The 23406-nt window shown below is 34.7% G+C and overlaps 2 protein-coding genes across 7 annotated transcripts in view; one reads left to right on the forward strand and one right to left on the reverse strand.

Annotated features, from left to right (window-relative positions):
• LOC132195103 (atrial natriuretic peptide receptor 1) overlaps positions 1-23406 on the reverse strand; it is a 145608-nt gene that overhangs the window by 48316 nt on the left and 73886 nt on the right. The gene's annotated exons all lie outside the window — the stretch shown is intronic.
• Positions 1453-22511, forward strand: LOC132195105 (neurotensin receptor type 1-like). 3 transcript variants are annotated; one of them, XM_059616861.1, is made up of 6 exons: positions 1453-1708; positions 9780-10331; positions 14854-15035; positions 16583-16829; positions 19287-19488; positions 21636-22511. In XM_059616861.1, the coding sequence occupies exons 2-6, from the start codon at positions 9801-9803 to the stop codon at positions 21758-21760; spliced, it is 1287 nt and encodes a 428-aa protein (XP_059472844.1). In that variant the 5' UTR covers positions 1453-1708; positions 9780-9800; the 3' UTR covers positions 21761-22511. The 3 variants fall into 3 exon arrangements, with proteins under 3 accessions (XP_059472844.1, XP_059472846.1, XP_059472845.1); XM_059616863.1 differs by having other exon boundaries at positions 16586-16829; XM_059616862.1 differs by having other exon boundaries at positions 1459-1708; positions 21639-22510.

The following is a 23406-nucleotide window of genomic DNA, read 5'->3' on the forward strand; positions in this document are numbered from 1 at the left end:
ACTAATTGACATCGCGGAAACCGTCCAGACAGCGTCCTTTCCTACCAAAATTCCTTTTTTTGCCATCTGAATGTCGCCCGCCGGAGACATTAATTTTTCACGTGGTGGAAATCCGTTCCATTTTCTTCATTCCCACTAAAATCAGTGCCTGGGAGGGCTGGAATAGATTTTTTAATCACGCTTTTGTAGGAAAAAAATTGTGTGTAATGTAAAAATAATAAATTTAACAAATCATTTGAAACAATTTTTTCAATTTATGAAATAAATGAAAATTTAAATCATTTGAAAAGATATAATATAAATACTTTTTTTAAGTATCTGTCAAGATAATAAGATTATAAATCAGTAAACAATTGAAAAAAGCCGAGCAAAAACTTACCGCGCATAAAATAAACTCCCAAACGTTTTTAAGAAGTAACGCGCACGATGAAGGTTACTGGCTCTTGGTTATTACCAGTGGAAAAAGTATTTTCAAGCCTATTAAATACGATGACCTCTCTGAAAGGAAAATTGCGAAAATTGCGTGCGGCGAGCAATACCCACTTTCATTCATTTGGACCATATTGACAAGGAATAAAGGGAAGAAATTGCGACACGCTGGTTGCGCCAAAAGTAAATACCGAGTAAGCAGAATCGATGGCTTTTGCTGAAAGGTCTGCTGATTGTGCACCCTTGATAAATTTTTTTTATTCTCAGGGCAATCTGATGGAAAAAAAATTCAATCCAAAAGTGGCTTTGACAATGTAAAAACCGTACCCAGAAGGTGAAATGGATGTTTCGCTTTCGAATATTCTGAAATTTTTGTCAGGTAAAAAATTGTAAAGTGGAACTTATAAAAAAAAAACAGATATGAATTGTGATCAGCAATTACAAATCTTTCCAAAAAGTTTTGATGAAACATGATTAAAGTTATTAAATAAAACTGATTACATGAAAAAATATAATTAAAACAAAATATTTGTTCTCTAGCCATTTTTCTCATTTTTGTGTGTGTATTTAATTAATTTCTTATTCATATCAAAACATTTTGAAATAATCTCTATTAAAATTTTTTTACTTCTTTAATCGCATCGGGAATAAATGAAATCTGTTTTGCGCAATAATCACCAATCATATACATATATTTAAATTTGCCAGATATTCACTTGTTTGAATTGCACTCTTGACTTCGTCGAACATCTGCGCTTCGTCGAATTAATATGAGAAATTTGGAGATGTGCAAAAAAATCTAAAACCAATAGCGTGAGTATTTGTTTAACGAGAGATAATTAAGAGCTGCTGAAAAAAACGGAAGATTCGCTTCAAAACGATTACCTTGTGGCGATGTTTGATCTTTTCAAGCAGGCCTCGTAAATCTTATCATCATCAAACGAGCATTTCTGAAGAAACTGAACCTAATCGGTGCTTAAAAAAGTCAAAGAAAGGAGCAATATTTCTGATTAGAGACGCTCTCGGCTGCACGAACGCATGCGCCTCGATTTGCGAACGTGAGGCTTGGGCCTCTCAACGTCCATTCAGTCTCCTCTGCTCCTCCAAAAGTGCATGAGGACCATGTGAACCAACAGTACACCATATATTTTGAGCATCCAGCAGTTGTTGCCACCACGCGCTAAACAAACACCGCTCCGTGTTGTGCGTGTGCGTTAATTCAGTTTGATTAGATAAGTGCTTGCGATAGACGAAATGTCAGATCAGCGGATGGCGTCAGGTAATTAATTAATTGCCATGTATCAGCTTCTGTCCCGCTTTGTGTGCACACATCATTTATTGTTTGTCTGCACCAAACAATTAAGTTGTTGCATCTATTTTTCAAGATTTATTTTTATTTTCAAACCGTTTTTTATTTACATTTTTTATCGCGCGAAAAATAAAAAAGTCTTAAAATTTTATAGGTAATTGCACACATATTAAGTAAATGTTGTGGAGGCAGTAAAATTTAATTTATAATCATATCTTTTTGCATGCATTACAGGATAAAATTGTTTTAATTATAGAAATTAGAAACAAAATTAAACAATTAAAAGTACGCGCCGTATTTTCATTCATTTAAAATTTTTTGTTTAATTTTTTTATTTTTTTAGTATTTTTTTATTTATAATATGAATTTTTTATAGTTAAAGTTATTGTTAAGTCGTTTTTTTGGTTCCAATTATAATTATATATGTTTCTTTCTGCGCGTGACATTAATATTAAGGTTAAAATTTTCATTCATTGTAAATGTGGTATTAAAAAAAAAATGTTAACTCAAAGCAACGTCTGGTTATAAACTTAAAAAACCTAAAATCCTATTCTTTGTTAACTAACAATAATGAATCTTATTTACATTTTTTATTTTACATGCATGTATTTTTAACCACCAATTAATTAAAACGCAAAACTACTTATTGATGTTCTTGTAAAGAGGACAAACCCTATTATTTCACTCCATTGCCATCTTATCTTCTCAAATTGAAAAATTTGGCTTGTTATTTTTTTTAGTATTATCGCTTCAATCAAAAAACATACTCAATATTAATTTTCATAAAGAAATTTGAAAAAAATAAATGGTTCATCATACATAAGTTTGATTGGGGCCTGAATTTGCTGGCAAACAACTTGCTAATGGCAAAAACACGGCTCACTCGAACCAAAGGATTTTTTTATTTGTTTGATATTCACGCTGAGATTGAAAGCTCTTCACTTTCTGATGGATTTCTTTTATTATCTAATGGAGTTCCACCCAAAACGTAATGCAATCACTAATCTCAGCAAGCTTTTACGACCGGCCTTCGCAATGGCCTTTCCAAATAGCGAGTTTTGTGCGTTTTACCAATATAAATAGCCCAGCCAAAGCTGTTTCGGATTCAGAGTTATTGGGAACGACGTGCAAAGTGAGATTTACACTCATTGATCTATTTTGTATAAAAATGTAAACTAACGAAAATTAGAAAATTATTTCTCTCCTCTCAAATTGGGAAACTATTTTTTTTTCACTTCTCACAAGCACTTGGATAATTTATCGCCTCCAGCTTGATTCCTAAGGCGATAAAATTTTTGTCATAGTCTCGGCGATGAATAATGTAAACTTCCTTGCTCAGCTTTTGCATATTATTACAGATGGTGTACAAAGAGAGACTATATATGAAAAAAAAAATTGATCTTCTTTCTTTAGCACCATACAAATATAAGCGATCGTATTAATAAAGAAAGTACGAATACTAAATTAGAATATTATAAAAACAAACAAATTAGCTAGAAATAAATAGACGAATAAAGAGTAAAAGATGAAGTTTATGTTATTTTTATTTTCAAAAGATTTCTTTAAGAAAACTAAACGGTTAAATAGTATTCAAAAAAAGATGTTATAATAAAATTTCTAAATTGACTATCAGTTAAAATTTATTTTTTAACTGAAAACCTTCTCCTCTCGTTACTAAATGCTTTAATTAAAAAATTGACAAAGAACTCGAATGGAAATGTAATAATTCTAAATAAAGAAAATACAGTTTGGATCTTATTTATGAAGAAAACAACAGTACGACGGCATGATTATTATTTGCTTATCTCATTTTTTTTTTACGAACCCTCCATTTATCAAAGTGATGCATTCAAACATCAAAATCGCTCGCTGGGAAGAAGCAGCGTTATTACAGTAATTATGTCATAACCACCCAGAAGTCGGCTCGTGATGATAATTCCCAATCTCAAGACGCGTTGATTACAAACAAGACGATGCACGAATTCAGATGTCTTGAAAGGTGCTTTTGCCAGAAGCAATAATGTATTTTATGAGCATATATCTGACTCCCTCCCTCCCTTTCAAGAAACGGGCCTTGGGCTGCTTTTCCGAGCACCAAAAGTTTCCGCGACTAGGTCTTTCAATTTAAATTGCAAAATCGGAGATATTGCGATCCCCCCCCCCCCCCCCCCCCGAGTATGCGCTGCGCGACTTTTATTGCGATTTTATTCAAGCAAGAGCAAGATTCCGGAGAAATTACTTTTGCCCGCAGAACTGACATGCAAGGGAAAAACTCTTTCATACTATCCTGAGTTGTGCAGGTGAAGCGGAGACATGGTATTTTTTTCCTGCTGTCACACACGAAAACGGTTTTTCTATGGGAACTAATCAAACTGGAGTTGGTTGAGTCCCAGTGCCGATTCGATTTTTGCGACGCGCTGGAAGGGACTAATTGCATGGAGGCCGCAGCTTTGTGTAGGCCAAATTAAATCATCAGCAATTCGATACCAGAGCTTGATTTTTCGGATTTTCCCAACTTTTTGGGTTGGCTGAAACCAGTTGAAACGTTTGCAATTAATACTACAAGAGCTCTTTTTAAACAATTTTTGTAATTATTTTGCTATCATTTATCCTATGCAGCGAAAAATGTGAAAAACATTTCCTGATTTCTTGCAGTAGCCAACCAGAAGAAATAAGTCTGATCTTGACTAAATCCTTTTATCACGCAAATAATTACTCAAACTAAGTAAGAGGTGGTGAAATTAAATTAAAACAGTCAGATCAGATTTGTTGAAAAAGAAATTATTAACAGAATGATTTCTTTACATTTGCGAGGTTTAGCATTAAAAGTTTAAAATTAGGGAAGTATTTTTAAATCAGATTAGGGAACTGAACCCAAAATGGTTTGTTTTCCGCTTATGAAAGGAATTGTGATGCACACTGGTGTTGACAGCGGTACGGGATTATCCTGGCAAAAAGTGCGGAAGATGTTATTTATAAGTTAGGAATAAAAAAAGGGTCGAAAAATTGATTAAAGTTAAATATAAAAATTGATATTCAGCACGACGCTATTTTAGACAATAATTTTTTTCTTAATTGATTTATTATTATTTATTACAGTAATCTTTTGTTACAATTAAGCTCCTAAATTTTATTATTATTATTATAAATTTTAAAGCGATAAGAGTTTAGGATTATTTTTTTTATTAATTGTTGTTTATTTGCTCAAATTGTTCAATCATTATTTACATTCAATCAAAAACGGCACCAACATCAGCAAGAATTTTGCTAAAACTTCCGACATTAAAGAAACCCCATCTGCTGCCTTTTTTTTATTTTTATGTAATTTTTTTAAATGTCTTTTGTTTGGCTATATTGACTTATTTGACTTGTGAAAGTAGTAAGAAATTAAAACAAATAATAACCTTTGATAATAAGCACAAAATTGAATAAATCTACGCACATGAAAAATATTTTGAGGAAAGAAGAAAAAATAAAACTTTAAAGATACAAACAATTTAAGTTGCAATTATGTGAAGAATCGCATAAAAGAAGGCTCAATAATGTTTCCTCAAGTTTCAATTTAATGGCATATTTGGAAGAAAAAACTTGAATCAATAGCGTGTATATGAACGCATGGAAAATTGGCTGTTACCCAGCACGACAAAATGAATTGAAAAAAATGTCAACTACGGCAGAAAAGTTCTAGATAGCGAAAGCAGCATAGGAACTCGTACCTCCAACACTCTTTCATCAGGTATTACATTCGCCAAAAAACTTTTTTCAAACGAACTGCAAAACTTGTATCACTTTTTATATTTCTCTCAGCTTTCTGTATTCGTGGGCGGTACTTGACAACTTGCTCGTTTTTAATATGTCTCGAGAGAAACAGGGACGCTATCCAGCCGCCCACAAGTTCTTAACGAAAGATATGAAATTTAGGGTTGAATGCCGTTCTCCTTTTTTTTTTAGAAAGAAATGAATTTTTTTGTTTGTGAAGAATTTAGTACTTAATAATCATTTTATTAAATTTGCATTTGGAGAAACAGACAGAGAAATGAAAATATCCCAATAATATGGCTTCAGCTCTGAAATGTTGTATTATTGCAAATTATTTGTTCAAAGTTCCATAACCCCTAATAATGAATTTCCAATCTGAGCATTCGTTTTTAAATCAAAATATTTTTACTCTATATACTTTCAATGCCAATTTTGTAATGAATCCTTCAAATCACTTGAAAATCTCATCTGCAGAAATCAGAATTTAGATTTTTGAAAATATCTTAGGCACTTTTATTGATAGCATAAGAATTTATCGTGGAGTGCGTTTATTTAAAATATCATTTAAGCGTTTCTTTGTTGAATTTTGTACAAAATTCACCATCTCGTTCTGCTTTCCGTACCACACACTTGGAGCAAATCAGTGATTCGATTCGCGTTTTGGGTGGAAATGTGGAATAATATATTGTTGCTGATGTGAGCAAAGAGCCGCCGCTGCAGAATACCAAAAAGCACATTGAGATATTTTGGGCTAGCGTAGAAAAGGTTTATTGCGATTTTGGACAGACTTCCTCTGTTGATTGAATCAATCTCGATTGGCGGAGCTGAAACTGGAGAGGTCGACCACCGTAAACATAGTTATTCAATTACTCTTATTGACAACTAATTGGAAGGTCTGGTAATCAAAGCAATTGTCCATCTCTTTGAAATTGCTGTGGATGTTCATTTATTTACAGCTGAAATTAAACCAGTCTGCACTGGATATTTTATCGTGACTCTAAATTAATCGTCGGTTTGTAAAGTAAAATTTTAATTTTCTTCCGCAATGATTATTCTTATCCTTCCGTTGAAAAAATATATTGTCTTAGCACTTTTTAACTTATTTCTCTTTTCTTTCAAAGCTGTAAAGTGTAGTGATAAGATGAACTTGGTATGCAAATATATTTAACAATTTAGATTTCAAATTTTCAGTTCTCATAAAAATTAGTTCAAAATCACTAATTTGATAAAAAGAATTAATGTGGGCTACAGACCCATATTCTGAAAATTATGACTTTACCTTAAGTTTAAACTGTTTTAACAACTAAACATTATTTTTTGTTTTGAAAGTAAATCTAAAACTGGAAAAGTTGGGTTTGTTCTAAAAAAATGGCCGGTGGTTACAATTAATGCATTGGATGCGAAAAACTGAGATTTATTGTATAAACAAGCCTATCTTGTTGAGAGGTGATCAATCACGCTTCATAAAGCACTCAATTCTCGCGGGACGCAGAATTGGTAAATGGTATGGGGTGGAAAAATGATAGAGCGTCACTGCTCGTTTCAGCGAATCAAATAAAATTGCATACCTTTTTGCCAAAATTTTTATCAAACTCGCTCGTGTCGGAATAAAATGAATTTTAGAGATCACAATGCTCTCTTTGTGATATTTCCGGAATGTCATCAACAGATTCTTACTAGTGTTAGGCACCCACGCCTTCGCCACCGCGATTTTGTTGTCAGCGTTTGATTGCGTCCTGAGGACAGGAATGTCACATCCAGAGATTAGCATTTGCAAAGCCGCGCCTTTTACTCGATGATCAGAATGCTGCGTTTCGCTCTTATTTTGCGGCAAAGCCAGTGGTGCTCGGCTCTGATTAAACACAAAAGACTTTCCTTGTAGGAGCGCAATTCCCATCAGCAAAATGATATGAGATGAATCTGGCGAACTCTTTCATCAAATATACAGTTAATTTTTTTAATGTTCAATTTATTATACTTTTGCATATTAATTGTATGGTTATCGCGTAATAAATACTTTTAAAAATCAAATTGAATGCTTAATCATGAGGTGCATTTCAGGAAAAAATGTTAACTTTGATTAAAAATGAATTTTCTTTGTAAATAATTATGCCTTTTGTTAATTTTTATTTATAATAAAAAGAACAAAAAAAATATTACAAAAAATTTAAATGCATTTATTAATTTGCTGTTCAAACAATTTCCGCATTATTTTCAGGAATATAATTTTGTCATAAATAACCTGCATTTCAATTTTTTTTTATTATAAATTTTTCGATTATAAAAGTAGTCAATATTATTATTATAATTTTCAATATAATATTATTTATCTTTATTTTACCTTTTATTTTATTAATATTTTATTGTTTATTTATTTCAAATTTTTTCTTTGAACAATTCAATTAAATATACCAAAGTTGAAAAATTTTAAATTCAGAAAAAATGTTAATAAAATAAATACATATACATGAGACTAGCAAGCTAGTTGAAAATTCCTCGAAGTCAAGTATTTCATTAGTTCCTTGGACTATTATGCGGCAATTCATTATAATTGATATATTAGCGATTTTTAATTATTAACATTAAAATATACAGTAAAAATTTAAAATATTTTGTAAATTGAATGAACAATGAAGTGCTTGAAAGGCTTGACAATTTCAATCAGTTCCGTGTTGTTCGGCGCTTAGATTACTCTTGTGTGGGCAATCAAAATGGAATATGCACTGTGAACAATTTCCTCTCTACGTGTAATGAAGATTTGTTTTTTTTCCATATCATATTTTCTACAGTACATTTGAGGAGAAAGTCATAAAGTTTAGCATTTTTTGCCAACACTTTTATAAGCAGAGAGAGCAACACAAACAAAAATGGTAAAAGTACTCAATGCTGGAAAGTATGGAATAAAACCAAAATTCTTTCGACAGCAATACCGGCTTCATTCTGATTGTAATTTTTCTTTTAAATAAGTAGAAATAAAAAATCTTAAATTTTTTATGAGAAACAAAACGTGTCTGATAGTTTTGTGATAACGTTCTTTGTAATGCTTTTGCCAACTCTCAAAATTACAAAAATCATTGCTTGCCAGTTTATAAAATTTCCATCGTCACTTTCACAACCGCTTCAAAGCTCAGCTAAATATAGATCAAGTAATTTATGTGACTCAAGCACGCCATTCTCCTCTTTTACATTTTTTTGCTACAAATTGAACCGATTGTTACGGCACAAAGGACTTGTCCTTAAGCAAATCATCATGGGGGTTTCAAATAAGGCGCGATAAACAATTTCGCATTTGACAAACATGCACATAATAAATTACCTCAAAGGTTACCAAGGCATGCGATTCTCCAATTCGGCGTGTTTACTCATTACACGTACGACCTCAATTAAGCATGTCAAGTTATTGGCCTTTTTCATAACACAGTCCACTCTCTTGTGACTTGATTTTTATGAGAAAAATAAAACACCATTATTTATTTTAGGCCAAATAAAAACAATGAAATAAAAAAATTCAATTTCAGAACATTTGTGCTGACGAATTATCGTGTAATCTCAGAATTTGCGTTTATCTTATGTACGATTTTTTTCCCATGTTAGTAGTTTATATTTTTATGGTTTTTATGCAACGAGGTCAAAATAAAATGAAAATTTTTCCTCTTGAAGATAAGATTTAATGTGTGCAAACAATATGCACAATAGCACCTGTTCCTATCTAGTTTATTTAAGCGCTGCGAATTTTTCATCATTTAATTTCTTTTACATCTATTCTTTAGAAAGAGTGATTTTGAAGAGGATAGAAATAAATTACTTTCTTAATGCAAGTAAATATTTGCCAAGTCACAGAGAATGGAAAGGACCGAGCTGATGAGAAATGGATAAAATAAGAAATATGAGAAATATCCAATCGTCTGTCTTCATAAAAATAAAAATAAATATGCCAAAGGAGTGCGTCTGAAGTCTCATTTCATATAAAGGGGATTTTATGAGAAGCAATAAAATTGGAAAACCATTATTAGAACCCCGACATTTTCCGATATTTTATTGTGCTCTCCGAAACTAAGCCATCATTTAACTTTGATGCGGGACAAAAGATTTATTATATTTCCAGACCTTTTTGGACAATTTGCGCGTCAGTGGTCGAGGATTGAAATTTTTTAGGTTGATCTCATCATCCATTCTTCATTAATATATAAATAAAAAAAATGGCAAAAATTATTACAAAGCTCTTGGGCTTTTGTTCATTATAACACGCCTAAATTAAATTGCATGTTTCTTTTTTTTGCAGAATGGCTCAAATAACAGCAAAATGAACGCAACGAGTTTGAACTCGACCGCGGGCAACGGGTCTTCGGTGTTGGCCGTGGACGACAGTCCGGAAGGGGCCGTGGTGCTGGCCATCCAACTGTACTACACGCCGGCGCTGGTGGTGCTGGGTTCGGCCGGCAACTGTCTGTCGGTGGTGGTTTTCAGCACGGCCAAGTTGCGGCAACTGAGCTCGAGTTACTACCTGGCCGCCCTGGCCATCAGCGACACCGGCTACCTCGTCGGCATTTTGATGGTGTGGCTCGACCTGGTGGACGTGGCCCTGTACAACGAGCAGGGCGCCTGCCAGGCCATCATGTACCTCTCGTCGGTGTGCAGCTTCCTCAGCGTGTGGTTCGTCGTCGCGTTCACCGTCGAGCGCTTCGTCGCCGTCAAGTACCCGCTGCACCGACCCGCCGTCTGCACCGTCGCCAGGGCCAGGGCCGTCCTCGCCGTCGTCACGCTCGTCGCACTCGTCCTCAACCTCCCCATGCTGCTCATCACCGGACCCGTCTACATCAGTGAATATGATAAGGTCAGTGGATTTTTTTAAAGAGAATATTAATTTAAGTTCATATACTTCACATTTGAAAATCTGTAGAATTGGAAGTAATTTTATTGCAATTTATGGTTGCAGAAAATTTAATTCTTAATTTATTGGCTATTTTATAATTTATGATTCCGAACGAAGTTGGTAATTCTTATGTTTCTAATATCAAAGTTTAAAGGGAAATTTTTCTTCGACCAATGTTGATGGTCACGTTTAACCATGTAAATAATAATTTGTCAACTTTAAAGAGGGTAAACCAATTTAAATTTATCTAATTAATGATAAGCACGGTGCTCTAAAGGCTATGGTTGTTGACCTCACTCTATGCAAATCAAATTCATTTTACAGAGGAGTGTATCAAAGCACAAACTCACCAGCCAAAACCTGCTTTTTTATTGCCAAGTTGATGGATTTTCACCTCTGATGAATGTTATGTTTGCATTGCTGTCAAAAATGAGTCGCTTTTGCCGATTGAAAGGAAATATTGGAGTTCATTTAAACATTAATATATTTTTCTGAATGAGTTGAATCAAAACCACCTTCTGAATAATTTTTGCATCCTTCTTGCTTTTGGGTGGTAAAAATTCTAATTTCCACGACCCCTTTGAGCAATCTTACTAAACGGATGCTGGCCCAAAACTTATAAGGGGCTGGAACCAACGTCGCTGTCAAGAGCAGAGGGAGAAAATGGGATTAATTTATCGCTAATGCCTTAAAAAATAATCCCATTGGTGACTTCGCATGCAAGGGTAAATTCGCGTGGGCGAATCTTTATAAGCTAAAATTTTAATCTAATTTTGAATAAAAGTATATATATTACGACTTTTATCTCCTTCTTGGCAGGCAAGGGGAAGACTAATAATGAAAGATTTTCTTACATCTTAGCAGGAAATTATAAACTTTTAATTGTTTGAGACAGTATTCAGTGTAAAATTAATCGCGTCACCAGCGGTCTTCTTACACCCTCTTCACTCAACAAGATGCCATTTATAATTTAACACGCGATCGCTCCCAGACCAGGAGTGTCCGCCGCCCACCCGAAATAAACGGAGAGACCAACAAGGAAAGCCCATTAGACATGAATCCAAACAAACTGCACGGGCTGGTTTGTCCCTTGTAACCGTCCATGGCAATTTATGTAACTGGCCTTTCATGGGTCAAGGGATTTGTAGCGAAAGAGCTACTTGGATCTTCCATCGTAAAACATCAATTGAAAAAAGAAAGGAAATTCCCACAGGTCTGACTGAGGTCAATAATCAACCCTTATATAAATTGTTTTGTCAGCTGTGTCAATATTTTAACGCAAAAATTCTCCTTGGACTGACAATTTTATTCTGCACCATTTGATAAAAAGGTGAAATTTCCTCCTCTCGCCCGAGACTATTATTGAAATTTAGTGCGTTTTTTACACATAAACTCGCCGCACACCTCCTTCCGTTTTCGATTTTTATATTTGAATTGAATTTTTCTTGCACCTGTCACAGCATTTGTCATGTTCGCAGGAGTAACTTTTGAATTACCGGTGTAATGCTAGTGGAAATTTAAGAACTTTTCGAGGAAATGTGATCGGATGTGGAATAAATGAACGTTTTTCTGTGCCTATTTGATCCGATTTCCATATAAAAATCAGTCATTTAATTAGAACGAACTCGACAAAGCAGCATCTGGCATTCTCGGAGGTCGTTAAAACTTTCGGCTGTCGCGCGTCCACATAATTCAGTCAGCCTGTTCGCCCCACAGACCCTTATTAATCCGAATCAGCTTCATTTCCACGTTCTGCATATAGTGAAAATGAAAAAAAAAACTCGCAGCTGGTGCTTTGGCCCTCCTATTTTTAAAGAGCGCTTTTATCTTCGTAGCAAAGCGACCGCCTTTTCCGGCAGCAGATTTTTCTCTGCCTCAGTACGAGGCGCCAGCGCTATTTCATTTTAATATTGTTCATATGCGCCGAGTGAGCTTCATCTAAGATGCTTTTATTATTTATGCGCTCCACCGTGGTTGAAAAATTGCAGGCGTATCTCGTCGGCATAAAGGAAACACGACAGTTCACAGAAGGGAGGTGGCGAAGATAGCTTTTTGTTAAGGTCGGAGTGGATGAGAGGAGCAAAAATGCACTCTGATTTCACTTAAGGAGGGTTACATATTTTGGTTAGGAGAAAATTAATTAATTTACTTTAATTAGTAAAAGTGCGAGTGTTGCTTAATTAATTTTATTATTGTTTTTAAGTTATTTTCCGATAAATAGACCTCCATTTTTTATTTGGTAGTTTTATTACCTTTTAAAATCTCCTCATTATCTTGTTAGTGGCTTATGTATATAATTTATTATATACTTTTCTTATAAAATATTTAATCTCATATACTGACAAAAGAAGTGAAAACAATATTAACATTAGCAAAATTAAAATTTTCAGACGGCTATAAAAAAATAATGAATTTATTTCCAAAAACGCGGATACTAAATCGGTTTGTATCGATCACTCGTTTGAATGTAATAAATATGAAATAAGTCTGTTGGAAGTTTCTCAGCAAGATTATAAAAGATGAATTTTTGTAAATGTTAGTATTTTGTATGTAGTTATAAGAATATATTGTGTTTAAATATAAATACATATTTGATTGATATTGATTGCTATTTTAGCCACAAAGTTTTTTCTAGATTATTGCAAGATTATTAAGGATAATATAACTTTTTCCCATTTACACAACATGCTAAAGTGATTAATAAAAATCAGTTAAAAATATGAAATGTTAAACGCCCTAAACCCTTGAATTTAAAAAATAATAGAGAGCTTTTTAAAATAGAATTGGTTAATTTTTCGGCCAAGAATCACTTCATTGTTCAAACATCTTGTATGAATTAAGCAGCAGGTAGATCTTCTTACAAGTTTGTTAATGAAAACCAAACACACCGTTCAGGAAATATTTGCCTCCGCAAAGATTTATTATCTTCCAATAACTTTTAGATTGATATTGATGAGCATTAGTTTCTTAAGTTCAACACACAGAAATCAAAGTTTATTTGCGCAAGCTAATGCAAACATTGGCAGGTGCTCTCTTTCCTTGCATAAGCAAACTTGATTTAGTTGCCGAGTTTCTCACGCAAACTTTGCTTATTTACTATTCATCCGTGATTATCGCTAGGTACGATCAAAGTTGGTTAGCCGCAGAAAAACTAGGGAGTATTCAACGCCTGAAGTACATTATTTGTTGTTTGGAGTGGCTGCAGAAAACGAGAGGAAGGGACGAGCACTCTTGTTAAGAACAGGTGCCCTTGTTGCGAAAAGCTAGCAATCAGTCTTTGTGTCAACACACATCGCTCAAAATGCGTGAAAAGAGGCAGCTGCCGCGTTAAGAGTGCATTTGCTGGATTTGGAAGTTTTCTGATGCAAGCATAGGGGTACGTGTGCGTCACAAGGCAAGTTTAAAAGTGGGAGAAAAAAAGGTGCCGTAAAAAACCCTCTCAGAGCATTTCCTTTTTCACTTTCAAGTTGTCTTTAACAGCAAAAAGAAGTAAAATAAATGGATTTAGATTTAAAATAAATCTTTTAATCACATTGGCTGAAGTTTTAATTATTTGAAATTCATAAATAAATAATATTTTTTTCTTCTGTGTATAAACATTGAATTTAATTCAAATTGTTCATTTTTCAAAATATAAGAAAATTTGTGATTGAAACTGAGAGAATAACTTCAATTAATATTATAAACGAAAAATATGTGTATATTGTAATTTTATGTATTTGAAAAAAAGTGTTTTTCATTTTGTTTGGACATTCAGACCTGAAGTTGTTATTGCCTCTACGTGGCTCATAAAGCATGTTTTTTTATTGCTCGGGAATATATCTGGGTAAAGGATCAGGATCATTCGTTTGAATTTATTTGGTCACAAGTGAATGCCATTTTTACTTTTTCTTTTCTGCTTCGATCAAAATAACGACGACTTCTTTGAAAATATCGCTTCCCAGGGGATGAAATATAATAGCTTTTTGATGTTTTGCACACTGAAACTTACTTTCAATGGTTCCCTTGTTGACTTCAAAAACGAAACTTGTCAAATTCTCACGTTCTTCTTCCTCCTAACTTTGTTGGCAAGTTTCGGATCCACCATCAATTCTCTGTATTTCCGGGATTGCTTAGGACCAAAAGTTATTGCTAACTTATATGATTCAATTCAAAGATGAAGAAACACAACGAATGGAAAATCAAGCAACTTTTTTTACAGAATCAACGCAGAATAATATTTAAGAATCACTGCAGGGGAAGATGTCTTTTGAACTTTTGTTCCCTTTTGTTCAAAATTGAAATGATCACAATTGGGCCAATAAACAATAATATTAATTAAATTCACTTTTTTTTATTCAGAGTTACGAAAAACTCTGAGGCAATGAATATTAATACTGTTTGCAGATATCTATATTATTTTTACAACTATTTTTTTTTGTTTTCTGCTGAAAAATACCCCATGGTAACACATCCTCATCTGAATTTATCTGTATTTTTGCAGGTAGCGTGTGGGATGCGGTCCGAGTTCGAAGAGCTGGCGAGCATATTTAATTACGTGGACACGGTGCTGACCTTTGTGTTGCCAGTGCTGGCCATCACAGTTCTCAACACCAGCATCGCGTGCACGGTCTACTATTTGGCCAAAGTTCGTCGCGCCATGACCCGCCAGCAGCGTAGACAAGAGTAAGCAAAAGATTTTTTTTTATTTGTCCTCTCATCGTGTATTTTCAATCCGGAAAATTTCTCAAATTGGGGTTACGTTCATGGTTATTTATTGATTTTCATATGTTCATTGGCATAAATATTTGTATAATAACAACCAAGCGAACAAGAATTGAGTCCCAGAGCGGGCTTTTCAAAAACATTTCAAATTTTAAACAGAAAAAGATTATAAATTAATGGAGTAAAAATTCATGAATTTACCAAGTATATAATTGGAAGGTAAAAAAAATACACAATCACGGTTTTAGTAGAATCAGGAAAATATTATCATAAAGCTAAACAAAAACATCATTATTTGTTATATCTTCATTGTCAATCGTAATTAGATTATGAAAAGTGCATCAAAAATACTATTTATAGCAGTAATTAAATTTATACATTTCTGTTCTATGGAAAAGCTGTAAAAAAGTGAGTGTAAAATGAGCTTAATTGACAGAAAAATGAAAAAATAATAATGAATTTTAAAAAAATTAAAAAATTTTACTATCCGCAGAAGTCTGAATAGCCCTCACTCTATTCTGGGAATGGTCAATAAATAGAGCCTTACGCAAGAAGCAAAACTCACCACCAAACTCGTGTTTCATTCCGGAATTTCTATACGCTTGGCGAACATTATGAACTGAGAGATAGAATGTGTATTACACATAAGCCGTGGAACCAATATCCCTTTTCGAGCGGATGTTTTATTGTAAAAAATATAGGAGGATTATATTGCATGATTCCTTCTCCATCGTACCCACTGTTGGCATTAATAACTTGCAGAACATGTTGTACGTGGTCAGAATACTCCTTTCTGACTTATGAGATGAATAATGAATTTCGGTGTGAACTAATTTTCCTGTCCTTCAACTTGCGGACATGTTCCGCAGACAGGAAGCGACGGAGGAAGTGATTTTCTAATCTACTTCAAGCCAACTTCTCTCGTGCTGAGAAAATTCGCTGCTCCACAAAATTTCTTTGTTCCCTTTCAAAGACCGCTATTAATATTGTAGAGCCGCACTTTTATCGCCTCTTGCTTGCATATTTATGCAAATCGTTTGCGGGAAAAGCGGCGCTTAACTTTACGTGGGGCCACTTAATATTTATTCCAAGAAATCGACATGCGATAATCAGCAATCATAATATTGATCATATATTATAATAAATTTAAACATAAAACTTGTTGATGGCGAGACTGAAAACAAAATCTGGTGCCAATTTTTTTAAGTTTCTAGTGAAAAATTACAATTTATATGGAAATTTTGACGTGAATTTTCAAAAATTTCCAATTCACTATTAAAATTTATTTTTGAGCAGACCCCATTCTATTTGAATGCTCGAAAATTTGAAATTCTAAAAGAGAAATATCACGACACGGGAAAAGAACGAGAAAATTTCCATTTATTTTCCAAGAAGAAAAATAGAAATTAATGAGGACAAGGAAAGTATGGTTTCTTTGAAAACAAATCATTAAAAATGAGCGCAAAATCATAAAAAAATAACTAGAGATCGATTTCCGACTGTTTCAGTAGCAACGGAAGCGACTTCAACAGCGTCGCCAATAAAAGGGTGTCGAGCACTCGTGGTGGCGTGATGCTGGTGAAAAACGGCGAGCAAATGGAATTGGCCACCCACGGAGGCAACGCCAGGGCCATCAGGGCCCAACACTCGGCCAACACGCAGGCAAAGATCACGAAAATGCTGCTGCTGGTGTCGACCGTGTTTGTCGCCCTCAACCTGCCCTCGTACGTCTGCCGCCTTTGGGTCTTCATCAAGGTGAGACAGAAATAAATTTTATTTTTATTTTTACGTGCGTACAGTTAGTTAGCCAGTCCTTTTCATGGTGCAAAGCAAGCCCGTTTCGTAATTTGAACTTGTGCGTGCGGAATGATGAACGGCGCTCCCAAACAGACGGCAGACTTGCACTTGCGACACTTTAATTAAGTTGGGGTTGAGCGCATTCCTGCAGTTCAGAAAAGCACGAGGAAAAGTTTGGCCTTTGCGTTGACAGATGAGTGAGGAAACTCACTGCACCAGTAAAGCATTTTTAATATGTACACATGTAAAATGATAAATGACTCTTGCTTGAAAAAGCGCTTCATCTTCAGAGATTATTTAATACACATAATTAAACTTTTATTTTTTTTTTTTAAATATAATAATTTTAATTTTCTTGACTGCAATGAATGAATAACAAGTCTTTTTTTTTATCTCTACAGGCTAATACTTTCTTTTAATAATTATCTCTTTCCACTTTAATTTAAATTTTATTTAGTTGCACAAAATACCCGTTTCATTCACTCTCGTTGCTATTTATCACTTAAAATTTAGTAATTTTTGTACGAAACGGCTCCTCAATTATTCAATGAGCAACTTGGATATCAACGATATGTTCTCAAATTTCACTAATTGATTTATATGGAAGCATTAAAGCTTCAAAACTCAAGTTTGTTTCAAACTCTCAGACCCTCGTAACTGGAATAAAATATTCAGAAACGCGAGGTTTGTTGCAAGTTGAAGCCTAATCCCTGCTCGGAATCCAATCCTTTGTATATAATCTTTTGTTTCTGCAAAGACAATAATTCTGGAGATATTTCCCCTCTCAATAGGCACGCACAAAGCCCGCACGGCTTATATGATTTGAGTGCAGAATTATGCTTTTCCCAACAAGCAGCATCGGCGGATAATGCAAACAATCGATATTTTGTGCCTCTCGGTTGATGGCGAATTATTTCTCACACACACTTGCGGAGTGTCAGTGAATAATGGGCGGGAAGGCAATTATCTGCGTGCAGAAGCTTTAATTGCCTCGGAGCAGCGAGAGTTGGTCGGAACGGAAATGGGATGCGAAGAACGCCAGCCAGGTGCTTTGTTTCTGTGCGCCAGGGCTTGCGGCTAATGAAAGGGTTTTTGGCACACTTGACTTGTGCGCTCTTTTCCTGTCCCAATTGTTCATAAGCTCCGCTCATACCTCTAAATTTTCCTTTCGCTTTTTATTCAAAAGACGCAAGCTTTTTTATTTCAAATGCACCTCCGGCTTATTATTTACGGAGGAAGTTGTCATTGTAGTAAAATTGAAATAAAGATGAAGCGGTTCGCTCCGTTTGCTTTGTAAGCGACGTTTTCTTGATTAAAAATGCAAAGAAAAAATACAAATGAAGAGTCTGTCATCCGCACTGCTAGACCTGGATTTTTTTTCACGTGCATGGGAGGAACTTCTATGTCAGCCCAAGCCAATTTAATCTGTTCGGCGCTGGATGAGTTTATTACTTGCATTAATTGCATGCCAGCAGCACGCAAACCACTGTCGACTAATTGCCTCGAGCGAGCGCCTAAATCAGCCCATTCAGTTTGCGTCGTTGTAGACTTTGCACGGGGTAATTGCCACATGAATGGCCGCGCATTAATAATTTACAGTCGCCGTTTCGAGAGACCCGGTTGTATAATTGTGGCAGGTGTTTGCATTGTGCGAGATCTGGACCAGCAATTCAGGGAAACAATGACGAGGGCTTGAATTTGTAACTTTTTGATAATAATAAAAATAATAATCAATTATCAATAATCAATTTATTGCAACGACACCATTTTTTTTTGTTCGATTATCATTTATAACAAACCGATATAATTAGATATTTAGCAGATTTACTTATTTTAATTATCGACTTTATTTAGCCAAAAACAAATAATGTAAAAATGTCTTTAGAAACTGATACCTGTAAAAAGTTTGGTTTGAAATCCATTTACACCTAAATTAATAATCATTCAACATTTCACCCAAATTTTATAAAAATCAGTATTATGAAAGATTTACGTCAATACATTGTTTGAAAAAAAAATCAAACATTATCTAAATCCCCTAATGGACCACTTGGCTGAATTTAATTTAGTGGCATTTGGCAGACCACGGTCATTATGATTGATTAAGCACAATCACTCCGTCGAGTCCCATCATTGTAATTTTCAATTGAACAAATTGATCAAAGCTGATCGAGCGCAGCAGTTGCCCCGCTGCTTGCATCGGCGATTTGCGACTCGACCCGACGTAAATTACTCGATGCCTGAACAAATTTGCCACGGAGGGGTCGGACAATAAATTACTCGCGCTGAATTTGCCAGGGTCGATTTGGTGCCCTTGCGACGGCTCGAACACAAATATACACGCGTGTGTGTCACTTTTGACGCGCCGAGCAAACATTTGCCTAGGCTAATTTAGGGCGCATGTGTGTGTTGCAGCCGCCGACCCCCGGGGACAAATGGCTCAGCCACCTGATTGTCCTGCAGCACATCAGCTACGTGCTTTTCAACACCAACTTCGGCATCAACTTCGTGCTCTACTGCGTCAGCGGACAGAACTTCCGGCGGGCGCTCAAGACGATGTGCTGCCCCGGCGCTGGTGTGCACAGGACCGGCCGCAGGGAGGTCAGCCAGTCAACAGGTCAGTAAAAGTTTCCCTCTAAAAGTGCACTTTACAGCATTATTATATATTAATGGGCTCTTTAGTGCCTAGAATGATAAAATTCTATGCAATATTCATATGCGATGAGTACGTAATTTTTTTATAATTTTATTTATTAGAAATTTTTTATTTTATTCATTTTTCAATAAAAAATTATTACTATTCTTAGTATTAAATGATTTTCTATTATCAATTAATTATTCTATGTATTTAAATTTTGAATATTTTACTGACATCATTAGTTAGAAATTTTTATTTATAATTATTTTTGCTTATCTCGGTTCCGGTGGAAAAAGCGCCACAATTTACTACCAAGAAATGATCAATACCCTGGGAAAATTAAGTCATGTTCATGAAATCTCAAGTGATGTCTAGGAAGTTTCAATATTATTTCAAGCCGTCTTAATTAAACTCTCCTTCCAACATGACTTTGAAGACGTAAGTAAGCATATTGAATGTCTTGCTACGCGCTTGAGTGTGTGCCGAATTAATTTTGAGCTATCTGCTTTCTAGCTAATTTTACGTTGAGGCCATTCTAGCGAGATAGTTGATTAATGTCAGTGCTGCGTAACTTAATTTACATTCTGTGCGACGGCACAGAAAATTTTTGGAAAGTTAAAATAATGAAAATGGTTTCACGAAACACAACTTGGCTTTCATTTTTGCAGACACTCCAACCAAATGAGAAAATTATTATAATTTATTGTTAAAAAAAGTAGCAGTAAAATTTCTGGTCTTGTAACAACGATGATGGGGCAGATTAATTGATTAAAGAAATAAAAATGATCATTTCAGCCTGTGGAACTTTTAAGATGCTTCCTGCTGAACACGACGAGCGCGCGGGTTGCGTACATTTGAAAAGCGCAAGCTAATTTAATAATGTACTATAGGAACCGCCCGAGGTCTGGAGGCGGAAACTTTGGTGTAGTTTGCTGCTGGGGTTGGAATCTGCAAACAAGGACTCGCTAAATGAGGCTGCCTTTGTTGCTGCGCGCGTGTGAATTTGACGTCTTTACCAATCAGGCTGCATTTGACAGAAATTCACTTACTTGTTGCCGAGTGTGAAAGGGGGCAAAGTAAACAAGCTCAAATCAGCTTAAAAAAAGCCAAAAGTATTTAAAAAGTTTTAGTTCGCAGAGGGATGAGTGGCGTTTAGAAATCGATGAATTTTTTAGCGAGGGTTTGCGCACAAAAATTTCTCCTCTGGGTCAACACCCATGCATCAAATGGAGCGGAAAAAAATATCATAAAACTTTGGTGTCGACCCCAAACATTATTTTTCGTCAGAGTGCGAGGAAAAACAGACACACGCTTTTACCGAACTGAATTATTGAATCGTAAAAATGAATCATGATGAAGATTAATGCGTTTTTTGTGTGAGACAAAAACAGACCTAATCCTTGTTGAATATTTAATTTTGGAGCCTGTTTTAAGCAATCAAAAGCTTCTATATCAGAAAGCTCTTTCCTCCTAAACCCACCGTACATTTTCTACTGCAGGTACTTCCTAGATTATTAAATAAGGGAACACTACGTATTTAATAGAATTTAAAATTATATTTTCAATTGAATTTTATCTATCTGACAATAAGAATGATCCATTGCGCTCTATGAATTTACAACTGTTGCAAGTTAGAAAATATCACAGTATCATCATTTTTTTTTTTTTTAAATAATGAAAAGGTTAATTGATGTTGATCTGACCCAGCATTTAAGTGGTAGCAGGTTGTAGATTAGTTACACAATATTTAAGAAATATTAAATGCTAAGTAATGCAAGTTGTGCGATTACTATTACGTAAGGAAATATTATTTAACTATAAAAAATCCTATAGTGTGTATAAAATGTATCCCCCTCCCCCCACCACAAAATCAATAATATAACAATTTAATTGTTTAAAAAAATTACATAAAACTCAATTTTAAATTTGATGACTACTTTTGTCTGAATAGCAAAATGAAAAACATCAAAAAGTTCGAGTTTACATTGTTATTTTGTGGTAAATATAAATTTGCCACTAAAATTGCCTTTATAGGTATTGGAATGCAATGTGAGCAAGCAATATTTCTATAGCTAAACTTGCATATTTTCCACACAAAAATAACACAATCATGACATTTGTTTCAGCAGTTTCCGAGTACCAACGGGCCGCCGGGTGCAGTTTTAACTCGCGACACCGGACCGCTCTGAACGGGGTTTGGCGAGAGGCGCACGAGCTGCTCCCTCTGAACATCTCGCAGCCGCAACAATGAGGGATTGAAGGGTGCGAGACCAAGAGGCCGCGATTTATTTGCGCTGGAGATGAAGCGAAAATTCAATTTCATTAATTGCAGCTGAAATTCCGCCACCCCAAAAGACTCGCGGCGCTAACGAGATGGTTTTGCTGCGCCGCGTCTCAGTTCGTGTTTTAATGACAAGTTGGTGTGCAAAATGTCACTGTCGACTGCTTGTTGATACCAAAGTCGCGTTTACGTAGCGAGCGATGAAGAATCGCTCAAGAGATCTCTGGTTGCATGTTCAAAATCTATCAAAGCTGTTTATCGTTGCATGGATTTTAAATCTATTGCTGATTTCTGGTTTTCTGATGAGATGAAGACAAAACAACAATTTATTGGGGATTTATGAAATCTGACTGTGCTCTTGTTTCAGTGTTGAGATAAATATATTATGAAATTTATTGATGTACATATATATTGAAGCTTTTCTCTTTGACAAAAACATTACACCATTATCATTATTTTCATTACAACGTTTTAAGAAATGTTCATAATTAGGTTCAAAACAAGCAAAAGGTTGAAATAGGAAGTTGTTCCATTGACATAATACTTATTGTTAGCTCTGAAATCCAAGGTTAATTGCAAGCATTGAAAATAAAAATCTAAATGAGCAAAGAATTATAAATTTCTACTGGGGTCTAATTCTGTAAGATAGAATCGTTCCATTTCTATTTCAATTTCCATTTGCTTACTCATTCTATTTCGTCGCCTTTTTCGATAAAGACTTCTATTTCGCAGCCATTCCATTACCATTTCTATTTATGGGCTGCAATTGCCTTCGAGTTAGATCAATAAACACAATTTGCAACTATTTCGTCGTCAATTTTATTATTTGTGCCATTTATTTAATTCCACGTCAAGGCGATTAGTCACAGTACTAATTTAATTTTTATGAATCATTTATATTTTATTTACATTTAATTTTTTTTTTAATTTTTCAGTATTCAATTCCTAATAATCATGTTTTTTGCTTTTATATTTTAATTCTTTTATTTAAAAAAGAGCTTTTTTTTTAAATTTATCAGTTGTCCTTCATTTTTTCATTTTTTTTTTTTTTTGCAACGAGGTTCGCCCAGTTTCAATATTTCATGAAATGCGCCTCAAGTGTTAGCATTCAATTTAAATCTGCGGGACGGGCCCGCTAATTTACGGAGGAAGAAATTTGACCTGAAAGTAAACCTAACAACGTTTAAAATTTCAAAATATGGGACTATACTAAGACGTTATGAGTGAAAGGGCGAATTCTTTGTTCGTAGTCCTAGATATTGGAAATATTTTTTCAGACGAGGAAGAAATTTGACCTGAAAGTAAACCTAACAACGTTTAAAATTTCAAAATATGGGACTATACTAAGACGTTATGAGTGAAAGGGCGAATTCTTTGTTCGTAGTCCTAGATATTGGAAATATTTTTTCAGACGAGGAAGAAATTTGACCTGAAAGTAAACCTAACAACGTTTAAGATTTCAAAATATGGGACTACACTAAGACGTTATGAGTGAAAGGGCGAATTCTTTGTTCGTAGTCCTAGATATTGAAAATATTTTTTCAGACGAGGAAGAAATTTGACCTGAAAGTAAACCTAACAACGTTTAAAATTTCAAAATATGGGACTACACTAAG

The sequence above is a fragment of the Neocloeon triangulifer genome, unplaced genomic scaffold, assembly GCF_031216515.1.
Source record: "Neocloeon triangulifer isolate White Clay Creek 2 clone unplaced genomic scaffold, ASM3121651v1 ptg000009l, whole genome shotgun sequence".
In the NCBI taxonomy this organism is placed as follows: domain Eukaryota; kingdom Metazoa; phylum Arthropoda; class Insecta; order Ephemeroptera; family Baetidae; genus Neocloeon; species Neocloeon triangulifer.